A 17,187-nucleotide genomic window follows, 5' to 3' on the forward strand; every position below is an offset into this window, starting at 1 on the left:
TGATCTAATTTAAGAACATAAGAAGAAGAACATAAGAACATAAGAAAGTTTACAAACGAGAGGAGGCCATTCAGCCCATCTTGCTCGTTTGGTTGTTAGTAGCTTATTGATCCCAGAATTTCATCAAGCAGTTTCTTGAAGGATCCCAGGGTGTCAGCTTCAACAACATTACTGGGGAGTTGGTTCCAGACCCTCACAATTCTCTGTGTAAAAAAGTGCCTCCTATTTTCTGTTCTGAATGCCCCTTTATCTAATCTCCATTTGTGACCCCTGGTCATTGTTTCTTTTTTCAGGTCAAAGAAGTCCCCTGGGTCGACATTGTCTATACCTTTTAGGATTTTGAATGTTTGAATCAGATTGCCGCGTAGTCTTCTTTGTTCAAGACTGAATAGATTCAATTCTTTTAGCCTGTCTGCATACGACATGCCTTTTAAACCCAGGATAATTCTGGTTGGTATTTGAGCATACAAAATTGCTTTTATTTATCGCTTAGTGTGGAACTGCTAAAAAAAAATGTCACTAATGTCCTTTAGTCCTCATTAATTTATATCTAGCATTTCTAATTATTTTACTTTTAAACATTGCAGTTAGTTTTACAGTTATTACTTATGTTATTAAATGTTGTTACATTGTCTAATTGTTTTAAATGTATTTATTTGCCATTCAAATATAACCTTTAAATGACACATGTATATAATATGAAGATAAGATTCCAAGTCATTGAATATTTCTTTGAATTGTGTTAAGTTTATGACTTCCTTTAAAAAACAAACAAACTGTGGTATTCTATGGCATTTAATATAGCAAAAGCATAGGTACATCACGGTAAAGCACAACTAATCATGGTACTCCATGGTATTTGATTTTCTGATAATTAAGTAGACATAAAAAGTGTATTCATGAATCATGAGCATTCCAGGAAGTGCAAAGGGATGTGTTGACTGTGTGTTTACACAGCCTGATATTCTCATTTTGCACATTGATATTAGTGACCTGGGGTTGCAGTTTCTGAATTTCACAGCAGATGTCCCTATTTCTCAATATTATGTTTGAAAGTTATTCTTCTCTTTATCTATTAATGTAAAATTGACCTCAAATACTTATTTCAAATGACTTTTTCCTTATGACACATACCTGTATTTACAGATACAGGTTATTTTACAATTCACAAACAATTATGTTAGATGTTCCACATTGTACATCATTCCACATCCCGTCAGAAACCAGAACAACACAGTCTTCTTCCCCTTTATCATTGTTGGGTTCACCACGCTGCCATTTAGAAAACGCTATAGGTTTTCCATTTAACTCTTCAAACACCCCTTCTCTTCTTCGGTCGTTCACTCCTATAAATACATTTCCAACTTGTTTGGCAATGTCACGGAGGCCATCATTTTCAGCTTGGTTTCTCGGAGTGGCAATTTGTCCACCGACTCCAGTACAAAATTTCAAGCCATCTTCGAAAGTGGCTGAGACTTTCATAGTTCCAAAAAATTTATTACCACTTCTGCTCCATAATGTAAAAATGAAACCTGTAAAGAAGTGGGGACATTGTATAACATAATTTAAATTACATTATATTTATTGATGCTTCACGGCAACTATAATGTTTTCAATTTCACATGTTCATGGTCATATTAAAATTGGCTATATCCTGATTTGAATCTGAGACACTAGAGGTCAGTATTGACAACTCTGTTTAATTTGCTTCCTCGTTAAAAAATGTATTCTATTCATGCTTAAAAATAGCCTTTTTTTTAATCCTCTTACGTTTTTCAAGATTTGAGTAACTGTCCTTCAGTTTTTTAATCTCTTCCTCTAATTCAGTAATACGCCTCAGCTCCACAGATGCAACTGAAATCAAAAATCATAAGAAGACAAGACCGATATACAATGATATTTTAAGAGACATAAATAAAAAATTAAAAAATTTAAAAAAGCCTGCATAAGACTTCTGACTCAAAATTGTCAAAGCTTGACATGTTCTTTTCGTTTTAGAGGTTTACATTCTTTTTGGGGTAGACAGTATGGAATGTTTCTAAATTGGCCACAACTGCATTCAGCCACAGCAAGAAAAAAGATGAGTAAAAAATATATTGTAGCGTGCACGGGGGAAGGTAGCAGTAGGGCTGGTAGGTGACGTAATCGCACACAAAGACACAAGCCCGATATACGCTCTTTGCAAGGGTGCCGGCAGCGGTATCGGCGCTATGCCTTAGTGAGAGATGTCCTGGGTTCGCGCCCGTTCTCTGCCTCGCCCTGTGTGATACGCCTGCCTGCGGGAACCAAGATCACTACAATATTAATAAATAAAACCTTTTAGTTTTTTTTTTCATTTTGGCACGATCTTTTCACTCAGGTATTTCTCATTGAGCATCAATCATGCTGGAAGGGCGGGACAATACGGTAAGTGAATCAATGCTCTACTAACTTTGCCTTTGTGTTGTGCAGGGGCGTGCTGTCAGGGGATTGTGCCAATCAATGAGAACATTAACTGCAGTCAGCTAGCTAGGAGCAGTGCTCCCGACCAACCGTTTTCTTTGCTGCAGTGCAATCACTGCTACCCAAGTAGGTTTGTGTATAGGGTGTTAAGAATGTTACATACATGTAATTCTTTATGTATTTTGTTGCTAGACCACATGCTCACAGGGACCCACTAAAATATAAAGTTTTTATTTTTATTTTTTTTATTATACAGTAGTTATAATTTGGTCACCTGAAGGACCTGGGGGAGGGCTCGTTTCTATAATACGACGTAGAAATAGCGTTTCTATAACGTTGCGCACACAGATTGCAGATGATAGCTGACCGAAAGACCGATCATATTTGAATTTAGATCTCGCAATATCGAAACGAGCCCCCCGGTTGTTGCTGTCTGTATATAGAAAAATGTATTTATTTATTTATTTATTTATTCTTTAATTTTGGCACGAATTAACCTCCATACCAGATGAAATGACCCAGGAAATGCGACATTTACCTCTAAGAATGACTTGCCAATCGAATTTTCTTAAACTTAGTGCAGTATTAGAAACATGTTTGAATAAAAAAATAAACTAATATGCGTTTCTTTCCAAATTCCATTAACAAACGGAAGTGCATGACAGGTAAGATTTATTAAATTACATTTATAAGCTACAACCGCTTTAAGTACTTTGAAATAAGGGTGTACCTCTGGGTCCCGGATCCCCTTGGTCCCCTTTCTGTCCCTTTGGTCCTGTTGATCCTGTGTCTCCTGGGGGACCCTGGACACTTTCACCTGAAAAGAATGCTGGTTACTAAAGAAATTAAGTTAGTCTCTTCCAGAATACACTAGTGCACTCCCACCAAAACCCTAGCCAACCCTCTTCAATCCTGCAGATAACACACTGCAGCTTTAGATACATTAAAGAAATACATACATACCTGATGTACCTTGAGGGCCAGATTCTCCCTTGTCACCTTGTTGGCCCATTAACCCAAATGGTCCGGCTTTTCCTGGAGGCCCTCTGACACCATGTTCTCCTAAAAGACACAAGCTTGTTTGAATTGTAGTTCAGATAAGCTCAGACAGTGGAAGATGGTTGCCCACAAGTGTACGTGGCAAATGTGAGCTGACTCAGGGACTGTTGCATTCACAGTAGAGCAAAAAACAGACCAAAGGTGTCACACAGCCCCCTCTGGAGCATGCCACTTTTAGATTTACACTACGAAAATAAAGAGCTAAGCCACCTCAAAGCGGCTTAAAAGTGGCTAGTGTAACCGAGTATGTGACTAGACATTTGTGTGTCTAGTCCCAGTGAAAAAGGTGTGTACCTCTGGGCCCTGGTTCTGCCTTATCCCCTTTCTGTCCCATTTGTCCAACGAGTCCATCATTCCCTGGAGGACCCTGGACACCAGCTTCCCCTGGACAGACACGGAAAAAAGTTTAAAAGATTATGCTTTCCCTGTGAAATTCACAAACCTCTCTCTACTGTATATCTGCATAATCCGATCTTCTTAATAACATAAACTACACAATGTTACTACTGTACCAAGTTTAATGACAAAATAGGCTAAGGAGCTCTCCAGATATTTACAAAAATGAAAGTGTTATATTCAGATACATGGATATACAGACAGAGAGATAACCCTGTGTATCTCTAGGATCTGATATTTTCATAACTTAAACTAAATAATGTTAATACCAAATGTATTTAATATGTCAGTTAGATACATAGTTCTCCAGATAGATGCAAAAATATGTGAAGTGTGACATACGTACTAGATCCGCATTGCAACGGATTTTATTTCTGGCTGGGTTTAAAAATATTATAGGAGGACCCTTCCAGAGTTACATTGAATTTAATATTTTCACATTTATTTTTTCCTAATAATCAGTATACTTTTTACTTACCTTTTTCTCCCCTTTCACCTTCTTTTCCATCCCTCCCCTCTCTCCCATCTCTTCCAGGTAACCCATTGTTACCAGGAGACCCTGGGATTCCTGGGTAACCAGAGCATTGGTTTAGCTCCTTGGGATCTTCCATATAACCAAGTCGTATCTCTAGCACTAGCAGGGTCACTACAATGCGTAGTATTTTGTTCATGGGCATCTTAGGTGATTTTGCAAAGTATTTCTTTAAAAGAATGATACAATATTACTTGTAACTTTACATTTTGAAAAATCAAACAGAAAACAGCCTCCTCACACTGAAATGGGAATTACAGGTTCACAAACACATTAAGACTTAATGATATGATTGTCATAATCTTACTCAGTCAACCTCTGTAGCTTTACCACATGCAGCACATCAAAATCTTGGAAGATATCTTCAGAAAATTGTCAAACCAGACTGTAAATGCATGTGTTTAGCACATGTTCAAGGTAGATTTTGTGTGAAAAGCAATTTACCCAGAGAAGGGCATTGAGGTTTTTTTTTTTTTTTTTTTAATTAAATCAAATTTACTGTAAATTACTTTATTAATATTTTTTAAAAAGTCCCACAAACTAAGTTACTGCCCACAAGTTACTTTCACTATCCAACTAAAAAGGCAACATTATAATATAGGATAGTAGTTTCAAATCTACCAATTGATAACATTATATTAACAAATATAGTAATATATTTCTGATGCTATGTTATTTTTCTGTTACCTGGTATTTGTAAAATAAAAATAAAACAAAATATATTATCCCCATGCACCAAACAGTGACCCAGTTAGTGACTCCACCTGTGAGAAATACTCAAAATGAACACATCTACAGGGCATAGCATAAACTGATCACTCAGGATGCTATGCCTGATACCTAAAGTTTAAAGGTATGAGTCCGACCCCTCAGTGATATTCAGTTTATGTGTAGATATACCCAAAGTGGCAGATGTTCCCAGTCTTTTTCGCTGGATAAATTGATAACCTGATAGTATCCTGTTTTCTGTTAGTCTCAGCAAGCCAGGGCAAAATAACTTTTCAGTCTTATAAATATATAGTACTGTACCAAATGTTCATATTAATGAAAGTTTAGTCATTAATAAAGAAATAAACGTACCTTATATGTGTTATCTTTCTGTATGTTTGTTTTTTTTCTTGCTGGTTCTTGTGGCAGCATGGAGTTTTAGTTGTGAAGTCAGAGGAAGGTACTGAAAGGCATATATATATACACATATATTGGGACAGTGCCAAAGAAATGTTCATGTGTTTTCCCAGTTTTTATCTATTGTCCTGAACTTGTCAAAACAAATCTGACAAATTGCTTACTGGAAAAAGCTGATATTTCAGGAAAAACGAAACTTATGCTCACTAATACATGGCATTACAGTAACATGTTTGTTTGATTTGTCTGTGTTTTTCTCTTTGCAGTTATGGATCCGTAAATTACCTTCTAGTAGTTTATTCCTTCATATACTGTGAAGAATATTTTCTCTTTGTCTAGCTCTACATTACGGCGGCTCGCCATCGGAAAAATTATGCACATATATTGGTTACGTTGAGATCACGAGATGATCTCTTAGGATCTCGAGAAAACAAACGATTACTTCTGTTTTCCTGACAGATTATCTATCTCAGAGAAATGGAAGTACTATAATGACTTTGTTCTCTCGAGATCCTGAGATACATTATCTCGTGCTCCCCCCATCCCCCGATAAACTGTCACCAGCTGACTTGATTTTCCCAGCAAGTCAGGGCTAAATAACTTTTACTTTTTATAAATAAAATGTATATTACTATACCAAATTTGCATGTTAATGACGCTGACAGTCTGCAAGGTTAACATCGCCAGACTCCCTGCTGCAGGGATGGGACACTGTAAAGGGACTGTTTGGGACTGGTGGGCTGACATCAGCGGGGGTGGGATTAAGGCAGGCGCTATAAAAGCAGCAGGGTGCCCTCACCACGAGGAGAGCGTCAGAGATTGGTTAGGGTTGTATAAAGTTTGTGTACATGGTTGTTTTGCGAGGCTGACAGTGGCCAAGTGTATTCAGAAGCCTGTAAACAACTAATTGCAGCCGCTTCTATTATTAGTTTAAATGGACTGCCAGCTGCTACAGCACATTCAGGTGGCACCCAGAAATTGTACAACAGATAACCGTGAATTCAAAAACTGCAACATCGTCTCCCTGGTGTCCTTAAACAGTAGAATGTTATTATACCTTACTATGTAGAGCTTTCTGATATGTGTCTTTCTGGTTCTTGAGACAGATTAGAGTTTATTAGTTGTGAAGTCAGAGGTTTATTGTTTATCTATCTATCTATCTATCTATCTATCTATCTATCTATCTATCTATCTATCTATCTATGCATATGTAAATATTGTTTTTTTGGGGGGACAATGCCAAAGAAACGGTCATATGTTTTTCCAGCGTTTATCCATTTTCCTGAACTTGTTAAAACTAGTCTGACAAATTGCCTACAGGAAATTCCAGTTAACTTTTGGTTTGCTAGTAAAAAGCTGGTATTTCAGGAGAAATTGAACATGAATAGCAATAATGAAAGATACCTAAAGTCCAACGGTATGTGTCCGACCACTTGCAGTGATGTTCAATTTATGAACTGATAACCTGATAGCAGCACCCAGTCCTGTTTTCTATTTGTCTCTCACTCTACATACAATACTACTCCCAACCCTTATAAACCATCAACAGCTGTGCTTTTTTCTTACTGGTTCTCGTGGCAGCAGGGAGTTTGTTGGTAGCAGTCAGAGGAAGGTATTGAAACATATATATGTTTTTTGGGACAGTTCCAAAGAAATTGTCATGAGAAGATGCTTCTGGTGAATCACACTTTCAGTACATGGCTACAATACAACTTCCCTTATTCCCAAAGTAACAGTTTCTTCACAAATTGAGTCCATTCCATTACATCCTGTGGCTTTTCACAATCTATTTGATGCTTTTAAAGCAGTCTGTTGAATGCTGGAATCACTGAGATAGAACACCTAATAATAATGTTGTCTATTTCTTTACTTTAATACGTGCATAAACAAAAAGCAGCCTTACAAATATTTGTAAGTGTTGGAAACAACTGTAGCAACAGCAAGTTAAGTTATTTTCTTTTACAACTAATCCCACCCCACCAACTACCACCCCACCCCTACATTTGTCAAGAAAACACACAGCACTGCATTTTTTGCACCACACTTACAAAACATATCCTATAGCATATTGTTTCTTTTGGAAAATTTATGTTTTTCTTTTTCACAAAATGCAGGATATGTACTGTACCAAACAAATGTATTTGTTATATTTCCTAAAGGAAAATCACTGGAAAATTGCAGTATGTGCAGCATGTGAAACAAGCCTTGTAGTTTTTGCTTACACTACAGCAAAACATGTGGTTTGCTTAAGGGTAGGCAAATGCTGCAGCTAGTATCTTTATATGTTTTGCCTATGTTTTAAAATTGACATATTATTATGTATTTTCTTTGACATGGTACATCATTCCACACCCCATCAGGAAGCAAAATAGTGCAATCTTCAGAATCTGCACTGTTATTAGGTTCACCAGTTTTCCATTTTGTAAACTTTAATGGTTGATTATTTAAGTCTACAAATGTTCCTTCTGTTTCTCTGTCATTAATGCCGATGTATGCAACATTAGTTGCTTTGACGATCTCAATGATGGCATCATTTTCAGATTGGCTCTTAGGAGTGGCAATTTGCCCACCAGCTTCGCTACAGATTTTCAAACCCTCTTCAAAAGTGGCTGAGTCTTTCCGGGATCCAAAGACTGTGCTACCGCTTGTGCTCCAAACTGTAAAGGTGAAACCTTTAAATAAAAGTAATGATAGTTATACATATGGATTACTGTTGTGATTTTTATGCATACAGTTTAAACGTAATATTGGCAGAATAGCTGAATAAGCTCAATATATAGCCCAAGATACTTATACTTGTTACAACTAAAGTCCTAATGAGAATCTGCATATGACCTAGTTCATTCCCACATTATCTATAGCAATTATATAAAGTACAGCTAAACTGGGCATTGAACAAATTCTCACTTTTGCTAGGTCATCACATAAAAACAAATGATTCAATTGGTACAATGACTGCTGTTCTCTTGAAATGAGCTATCCAGGTGTTTTTAGTGCATATAAGGAGGTACACTCACAGTTATACCAACACCCTCAGGTGAAGCAGGAGCAAAGAAATCTATCTAAAGAAATACCCGTGGGAGAGTTGCACTCCTTTTCTAAAACTCTCCTGGCTGAGCCAAAAAAGCAGCTCCCTGGTACTTTTCAGACTAATGAAATCGCTTACGTTTTTCATGGACAGAGTAATTATCCTTCAGTTTCTGGAGCTCTGTCTCTAATTCTGTGATGCGTTTTTCATACATAGGTGTACCTGAAACAATAGATTTTTTTTTTCTGGTGAAAGACTAAATAAAATGAAATAAATAATCATCACAATAATAAACACAATAACAAATACAAACACGTGTTTATACATTATTTTTGGTTAATAGTTATATTTTACTATTATATATGTACAGCTATGGCCAAAGGTTTTGCATCACACTATAGAATGAACACATTTTGCTTCATAAAGTCAAATTAAACACTTTGTTGTTTTCCATATACTTAACGAAAAACTGACAAAAATCTGACCACAGAAATTGTAAAAAAAAAAAAAAAAAAAAAAAAAGTTGTCATTAAGCGGCAGGTAGTTGCTAACATCCGAAATCCATGAACATTAAAGTCGATGGGCTGGGATTGGTTCCCGTGAAAATGTTGTTAATAACCTAAAGTTGTCTTTATCAGGGTTGCTAATGTATATCTATCTATCTATCTATGTAGCTATCTGTCTATCTATTAATATTAATTGTCACAATCCTAAAATTCTAGGCGATGCAAAACTTGTGGGCATAGCTGTACTATAGGCTGTACAAATTGTGCAAAATTAACAAAGTAAACAAAGGATACTGGATACTGCTGAATATGATCTACAATGGCCTATGTGCAAATGTGTTCTTCAATTTATTCATTAAGTTTATATTGCAAGACCCTCCAAAATGATGACATCTGGGCTACATCAGTGCAGCAGATGCCTGGAAGCAAGCCAGGGAGTCTGTCCAAATTGAACTAAATCTGTGTGTTTGTGTGTGCGTGAAAAAGGTTTGCTTTAATCAATCTGATTTTTGTAAAACGTTATTTAAAAACAGTTAACAAGCATAACATAGTAGCATATATGCAATTTAACTTTTTTTTCTGAACATATAGGTATATTTCACATAAAACTACTGGGGGGAGTTCAATGTAGTTGTTTCAGTTATGCAGGGGACTTGTGATTGTCCATGTGGTAGAGCAGTAAAAGCAAATGTACCTGGCGATCCTGGTTCCCCTTTTTCGCCCTTCACATATGGACCAGCTTTCCCTGGAGGTCCCTGGACACTTTCTCCTGGAAAGGCATACTTTAGTTTGAACTGAAGGCTATACAGTAAGAAAAAAGCCAATCATGATACTATCACACTCTCTCTCTCACAGCTATACATTTGTAATGGAACTGGACCACAACAAAAAGCAAGGAATTGTGCCTTACATGGGTTAATGTGGGTTAAATAACATACAATGTCTCTTCAGCTGGCTTCAGACCAAGGAGATGTAAAGTAAAATAATCATGATTATGTTGAAAAAGGTATTGCAGAATGTGTAACACTGTATGGGCAGTAATAGTATATAATGTGTTACATCCTGTTTGGTAACCATTTTTGAAATACAGCATACAAAGTACATTTGAATGTGGTTGAGTCTGCGTTTAATAGCAGCTCAGGGAGCAACCAGGTATCTAAAAGTGGATGTGTTTTTATTGACGGTCTTCTACGCACCTCTATCCCCCTTTTCACCTTTCGGACCAGTTGCACCTTCTTTTCCATCCCTCCCATCTCTCCCATCTCTTCCTCGTAAACAGGGGTTTATCTGGTCGGGATCTTCAGTCAAACCAAGATGCATCTCTAGTATAAGCAGGGCCACTACAATTGGCAGTATTTGAGTCATGCTCATCTTGGCTAAAAAAAAAAGACCATATTACTAATATAATGTTTGGATTGACTATCACTTCAGCAAGCAATCACTATTTCACATTTATTTGTGACATTTGTGTCAGTATTTATTATCACTAATCCATGTTTTAGACCTATGTGTCTTTGATGTCTCTACAAACAGATTACTATTGTTCTGGCAACAGGATTTAAAATGTGGAAACAGTGCTCATTTTTTTGAAGACCTTGAAACTCTGGGCTCTACTTTCAGTCAGAAGTTGCCTTGACTGTCAAGATTGAACTGGAGCTCTTTTTAACTCTTATATTTAACTCTTGACCTTAGAAAATCTTGTGCAGGTGCAGTAGCCACATAAGATATTGTTACTAATATTACACATATGTGATCGCAACAATGTATTTAATCTAAGGCAATAATAACTTTTTTGTCACTATTGACATTTAATAACTATTACATGCCTGCATAAATCATACACAGTAGTTGTTTTACAGTTTAGCAACCTTTATGTAAACGTTATTTGAAGTTTTGATTTTAAAAATGAAACACAGCTTACCTTTTTTATCCTTTTCTATTTGTGTTTTTCATAACATGTCTTTCTAGAAGTCTAGCTGAAATCTAGTACAAGTTGTAACAATCCCCTATTTATAGGAGATTGTTTGGAAAATTGCAGAGTCCAGAACAATCTAAACCTTACTTCCAAGAAATAACATATCTTGTGGGAGCAGTAATCAGCTATTATTTGGCCATACAGATTTATATTGGATTGTGGTTTACAGGATGAAGCCAAAAATAATGATACAAAAGTAAATAATGTCATAATACTGAACCATACATCTATAAATCAATTTAAAGCTTTTCAGACAATGTTAAACTCCTGTTGAAATGTTGTGTTTTTTTTTCAAAAAATCGTTCAATTATATGTGAGCAAAACAAAATACATGCACAATTCATTGGTTCATTTTTATATTGTGAAAAAAAGAAAACCTTTGACACGGTGTGAACAGGATGACTTGTTGACTCTTATGCAGCTGTGCCTGGGCAAGATCACTTATTAATCATTCAGTCGGGTTCATGCACAGTCTGGATGTGAACTGCTTTGGCAGGGAAGGCAATTAACCTTTCCCTGACGATTTTAAAACACCCTTGCCCAAATCCATACGTACATATTAAATAATGATAACACAGAACAAAACACAATGTGGAGGAGGGAGGCCAGGAAAAGCTCCCCTGATATCCCTTCCTGTACTTGATGTTCCATTTGAGGAATTGGCACGGATGTGATAGGGCCCCTGGAAAGAAGCAGATCAGGCAACAGAGACGACAAAAGACCTTGAATGATAAGGCAGCCCAATCACAATCTTTTAACCCTGGACAGGAAGTTCTACTCGTGTTACCCACCAAGGAGAGTAAACTTGTAGCCAAGTGGCAAGGCCCTTATGAAGTACTAAGTCAGAAGGGTCCTGTCACTTATGAAATCTTTATGCCAGATCGTCAAAAAAGAGAGGCACATCTACCATGTGTATCTTTTAAAGGAATGGCACCCAAGGCAGCAGAAAGCTACCAACAGATATTAATCAGGGCTGTGGAGGATGAAGAGAAGGAAGGACTATATTTTCCTGAAGGAAGGCAATCTGCGAGTTGGGACAAGTCACTTGACTGCAGAACATCAGAATGAGATAAGGTCTTGACTAAAAACCTGAGGTATTCCAAGAAAAGCCCAGATACACTAACTTGGTTCAACATACAATCCATCTGAAGGAGAGCAGTCCAACATGCCAGTGACCCTATAGAGTACCAGAAAAGCTACTCTCTGTGCTTGGGATGACATCATTATCTACAGCTGGGATGACATCATTATCTACAGCTGCAGAAGGCAGGATTAATGGTAAATGCAAATAAATGTGTCTTCGCAAAGCAGGAGACCAACTTCCTGGGATACCATCTGGGTAACGGGGTGCTGTGTCCACAGATGGGAAGGTGCAGGTGATTCTGCAGTTCCAGTAACTAAGAAACAGGTGCGTTCATTTTTAGGACTGGCTGGCGGGTACTGACGATTTATTCTCGGGTTCTCCACTAAAGCTGCAATATTAACAGATGTAACAAAGAAAACCAGTTCCAATATGGTCAAATTGACTGAGGCCTGTGAGCAAGCGTTCCTTCAGTTGAAGGCAGCGTTGTGTCAAGACCCTGTACTACAGAGCCCAGACTTTGACCAACCATTTGCGGTGCAGACGGATGCATCTGGAGTTGGATTGGGAACAGTCTTACTGCAGAGTGAGCAGAAAAAAGTACCAGTACTCTAGTAAACTGAACTATTCTACTGTGGAGAAATAATGTTTGGCGATTAAGTGGACATTTGACTCACTGATACCCCTTTTCCCGAGCTGAGACGATCTGGTACGGCTTGGGTAGCTTGAGTTGCTTTTACACTAGAGAAAGGCGAGCCGAGCTGAGAGACGTCACGCATAATGAACATGCTGAGTTTTTTGTTTTATTATTGTGGGAAAGTATTGAAAATGCGTGCGAGTGTGGGGGGGTTGAAATACATACTTAAACAAAGAAAGCAAAGACAGGGAACTGTATTACAGGCATACATAATTTAATTACATCCTTATAAAATGGATTCATGAAACGACATGTGGTTTAACTTTTCTACGTTTTTTTTTATTGCATTGATCCATAGTCCCAGCCCTAATATCTATATTTATATTAAGTAACATTATATGAAACTTATATTGGATCAGTTTCCTCATCAGGTCAACATATGATGTTCTCCCATCACCACAGAACCTAAACCTCTGGGTAGGAGAGGATCCCTCATGTCCTTTGTGTTCATCACCTGCAACATTAAGGCACATTTTGACAGGATGTAAGGTGGCTCTTAGCCAAGGACGGTTTACTTGGCGCCATGACCAGGTGCTGCGATGTTTGGCCTTAGCATTGGAAGACAAGCGTAACATGACCAATAAGTTGCCACCTGTTCCATCAAAACATTACACACAAAAGACAACATTCCTCCGCCCAGGAGAGCAACCACCAAGAAAAGGTGTTAAAACCAATCCTAGCCCAGGACAACTGGAAGCTGCTAGTGACTGGAAAATGCTGGCAGATGTTGGTCAACGGCTTATTTTTCCACCTGAGATTGCCACCACTGACCTTCGACCAGATATTGTCTTGTGGTCTGGATCAGCACGCCTTGTTCACCTGATAGAGTTAACAGTGCCATGGGAGGATGCTGTAGATGAGGCGTATGAGAGGAAGAAACTGCGGTATGCTCAACTAGCCACTGAAGCGGAACAGCGAGGATGGAGAGTCCGGGTTTACCCAGTGGAAGTGGGTTGTCGAGGATTTGTGGCACACTCTACAACCCGGTTTCTCAGAGACGTCGGATTCAGTGGCCAAGACTTGCGTCGCACAGTGAAGAACTTATCTGAAGCAGCAGAGAGGAGCAGCAACTGGCTGTGGTTGAGACGGAAAGATTCTGGCTGGGGATCTCAAGCACAATAGAAAGAAAGAAACACTGATGTACAGGTAAGTAAGCTGGGCTGAGTTGAGTGGGGGACGGAGGGGGGTGACGCTGGGACGCCAGAATCACCGTCGAGCCCTCTTGAGGTGTCGTGGGCTAGTCGACGAAACACTGAGGATGGAAGGTGCCCACTTGAAGACCCCAGAGATGTACCCTACTTAGCTCAATCCAGACGGTTGTCATGCTGATGCGCTGGGGAGGCCGCACTGTGGTTGATCTCCGGAGCCAGCATCGCAGCCGTTGTGTGTGCTGATGCGCCAGGGAGGCAAAATAAGCTGATCCCTGGAGCCAGCATTACACTTCAGCCATTAACACCAGACAGAAGGATATCTACATCATCATATGGAAGGAAACGTAAATGGATGGAGACACATATGGATCACATTAGTTTACTGTAAAGCTACGTCTTAGTTGGTGCTTATCTTGGCGAGAGCCGAGTTCAAATCAGCATGAAGTTTTAACATCTACTCTCGTGTAATGGAAATCATGGCAACACATACAAAATGTATAAAGGTAAGGAGTTAGGAAAACATTTACCGGTTGTGATCCTGGGGGTTGTCTGTGCGGTGGAACTGGTGTCGTTGAGATCAGCTATGCTAGAATCTTGTGATTCTTGTGACATCGGCGAATCTGCTAAAATTGCATAAAGAGACCATTAAGGCAATAGAATCTAATCAAAATTCAAGCAATGCTGTTTCATGGCTCCTGTATTAATTAAACACACCCACACTTTACAGTTGAATAATGTTACTGTTAAGTCACATAAAAAACATCTACAAACAATAATAGCCACATACATACATACATACAAAAATCATTTTTTTAAATTAATTTTTTTAAGGTCACTCACCGACTTCTGGAACCAGTGAATCCGCCATTGATTCGAGGACTGCCATTGCTGATTTGAGAACACATGCCCTAAGTGTCGCTGCGGCCAAGAACGGAGTCTAAAATATCACAATTTATTTATTTATTTTTTTTGATCGGAGCCGCTTTTATTATTATGGTCTTTCATTTTTTTGTACTCTAGCTTTTTGATTTTCTCCCGGCACTGCGTGAGACTGCGGTTGAATCCCATTTAGAATACATTTTTTTGTTTCGAACGCTTGACTCCAGTTGTTGCTGGACATTCGAATCAGCCCAGAGAGTGACCAGTGCTTGTACCTCATCAGCGTCCCAAGCCTTCACTTTCCTCTTGTCTACATCGATGTCAGCCATTTTTTCTCACTTTTTCCTGGAATGACGCTTGAGTGTGATGATGAAATGCAGTAACCCCGCCCACAGTCTGCTTCGGCCCCGAGCCAGATTCAGATATGTTGCGAGGTTGGAGTGTCATGGTATGGGTCGGCTCGGGTCGGGTAACTTGCTAGTGGAAAACCACCCGAGCTGTGAGGGCCTGGAGCCTGGAGCCCTCAGGGCTCGGGTGTGCAGGTGGAAAAAGAGTATGAGATACTATTTATTGGGCCAAACATTTGTGTTAGAAACGGACCATCGAGCCTTGCAATGGCTGGGCAAAATTAAGGATTCAAATGCCCGAATTACTCGATGGTATCTAAGTCTGCAACCATTTTCTTTTGAGGTCAAATATAGGCCCGGAACCCACAATAAGACTGCAGACTTCCTTTCTCGTATCCCCGAGGTACACGAGAACTTGAGGAGGGGGAAATGTGATGAAGCAAGCCCCATCCCATAAATGAAAAACGAAAGAAAATAAAAAGTACAAATAAAAAGTGATAACTTAGGATTTCTGTTTCTATTAAAGCACAGAATAAAGACTGTTTAAACAAGAACTGAAATAAGAGCCTCTGACTGAATGCAAACACTGATAATATTGTAGCAATCTCAGTTAATGGAGGCAGGCACATCACACAGGGCGAGGCAATCCACACACAGGCTGAGGGCGGGCGCTGAAGAATAGTGCCGATACCGCTGCAAGGAGAGTATATTGGGCTTATGTCTGTGTGTGTGTGATTACGTCACCTAAAAGCACTGCTGCCACCGCCCTCCGTGCACGCTACACTCTCCCCTGCCAGCCTCAAGTCCGAACCGGACTTGCTCACCAGGCTACAGTCCGATGAGTGCATATTTTTTATACTAATAAAAATTTTAGTTTTGTCGATATTGCCTTGTAATGCATGTTTTACTTATCAATACTAACTATTTTGCAGTAATACAGGGCAGTGGGGTTGCAAATAATTTGTATTGGTAGAAGGGGGTCGCAGTGTCACGAAGTTTGAGAATCGCTGGTTTAAACCAATTACTGTCCTGGAGGGCCATACCGTTTTGTGTTGTATATTTACAATGCATTAAAATTAACTATTTTTGGGTCTACATGGAGGTTTAATAGCTCCGATTAAACAATTTAGAACAGGGTTGGAACACAATTAGACTGAAATTGTTAATTTTGCCCACCCTTGCAGTAAGGACTTAACAAATCTATATAGCGCTCATCTTTTTCTCTTTTAAATCCAAAAATCAGTTTTTCTGAATATTACAGGTTAATCAAAGGTTGAATCTAATGGATATTTTTTAATAAGTTATATCCTATTCAATCACACCTTACTTAACTCTGACATTTCATATTTTAGACCTTCTAGACCTTAATTATTCACTCAACAGCAGTGGTGTGACTTATGAGATTGAATTTCAGCCTGTATGGCAATTGATACAGCTGTGGTATGGGGATACTTTTTTCAGTGGAGCTCAGAGAGATGCTTTCTTGTATGTAATGTACATTAAGGAGGCTGTGTGGTCCAGTGGTTAAAGAAAAGGGCTTGTAACCAGGAGGTCCCCGGTTCAAATCCCACCTCAGCCACTGACTCATTGTGTGACCCTGAACAAGTCACTTAGCCTCCTTGTGCTCCGTCTTTTGGGTGAGACGTAGTTGTAAGTGACACTGCAGCTTGATGCATAGTTCACACACCCTAGTCTCTGTAAGATGCCTTGGATAAAGGCGTCTGCTAAATAAGCAAATAAAAAAAAAATAATAATATCCAGAAAATGTATGTTGTTGAAAAACAAAATATTGGGCACAAAATCTATAACAAACAATTATGCAGTAGATTTTGCCCTCATCTCCAAATGCTTTTTATGTGTTTGTAGTGTTCAGTTTTTAAATATCAGGAATGCCAGTCCTATACCTGAAACAGAAGAATGTTTCTTTAATGTCATTTTCATCATTTGTCATAAAATATATGATAAAAAC

The 17,187-nt window shown here is 38.6% G+C and overlaps 2 protein-coding genes across 4 annotated transcripts; both read right to left on the reverse strand.

Moving 5' to 3' along the window:
* Positions 1-779: 779 nt before the first annotated feature.
* Positions 780-5,631, reverse strand: LOC117402704 (mannose-binding protein C-like). 2 transcript variants are annotated; one of them, XM_034921193.2, is made up of 7 exons: positions 5,510-5,631; positions 4,376-4,598; positions 3,796-3,885; positions 3,406-3,504; positions 3,173-3,259; positions 1,771-1,854; positions 780-1,532 (listed from the first exon to the last, which is right to left on the reverse strand). In XM_034921193.2, the coding sequence occupies exons 1-7, from the start codon at positions 5,567-5,569 to the stop codon at positions 1,159-1,161; spliced, it is 1,017 nt and encodes a 338-aa protein (XP_034777084.2). In that variant the 5' UTR covers positions 5,570-5,631; the 3' UTR covers positions 780-1,158. The 2 variants fall into 2 exon arrangements, with proteins under 2 accessions (XP_034777084.2, XP_034777085.2); XM_034921194.2 differs by lacking the exon at positions 1,771-1,854.
* A 1,830-nt stretch (positions 5,632-7,461) lies between these two features.
* On the reverse strand, positions 7,462-17,171 carry LOC117972400 (mannose-binding protein-like). 2 transcript variants are annotated; one of them, XM_059024525.1, is made up of 5 exons: positions 14,520-17,171; positions 10,285-10,464; positions 9,783-9,857; positions 8,721-8,804; positions 7,462-8,226 (listed from the first exon to the last, which is right to left on the reverse strand). In XM_059024525.1, the coding sequence occupies exons 1-5, from the start codon at positions 14,602-14,604 to the stop codon at positions 7,853-7,855; spliced, it is 798 nt and encodes a 265-aa protein (XP_058880508.1). In that variant the 5' UTR covers positions 14,605-17,171; the 3' UTR covers positions 7,462-7,852. The 2 variants fall into 2 exon arrangements, with proteins under 2 accessions (XP_058880508.1, XP_058880509.1); XM_059024526.1 differs by lacking the exon at positions 14,520-17,171 and adding an exon at positions 11,010-11,495 and having other exon boundaries at positions 7,466-8,226.
* Positions 17,172-17,187: the final 16 nt, after the last annotated feature.

Source organism: Acipenser ruthenus, chromosome 5 (genome assembly GCF_902713425.1).
Source record: "Acipenser ruthenus chromosome 5, fAciRut3.2 maternal haplotype, whole genome shotgun sequence".
Lineage (NCBI taxonomy): Eukaryota > Metazoa > Chordata > Actinopteri > Acipenseriformes > Acipenseridae > Acipenser > Acipenser ruthenus.

What these genes read in the sequence shown, in the direction of transcription:
- LOC117972400 (XM_059024525.1), bottom strand. Translation starts at nt 14,604, where the DNA reads ATGTCACAAGAATCACAAGATTCTAGCATAGCTGATCTCAACGACACC. An exon ending in AACCCCCAGGATCACAACCG is followed by an intron (nt 10,465 to 14,519) that starts GTAAATGTTTTC and finishes TTTTTTTTTTAG; the next exon opens with CCAAGATGAGCATGACTCAA. An exon ending in AGGGGAACCAGGATCGCCAG is followed by an intron (nt 8,805 to 9,782) that starts GTACATTTGCTT and finishes CTATTGTTTCAG; the next exon opens with GTACACCTATGTATGAAAAA.
- LOC117402704 (XM_034921193.2), bottom strand. Translation starts at nt 5,569, where the DNA reads ATGCTGCCACAAGAACCAGCAAGAAAAAAAACAAACATACAGAAAGAT. An exon ending in AGGTGAAAGGGGAGAAAAAG is followed by an intron (nt 3,886 to 4,375) that starts GTAAGTAAAAAG and finishes GTGTCTGTCCAG; the next exon opens with GGGAAGCTGGTGTCCAGGGT. An exon ending in AGGGGATCCGGGACCCAGAG is followed by an intron (nt 1,855 to 3,172) that starts GTACACCCTTAT and finishes TTTTGATTTCAG; the next exon opens with TTGCATCTGTGGAGCTGAGG.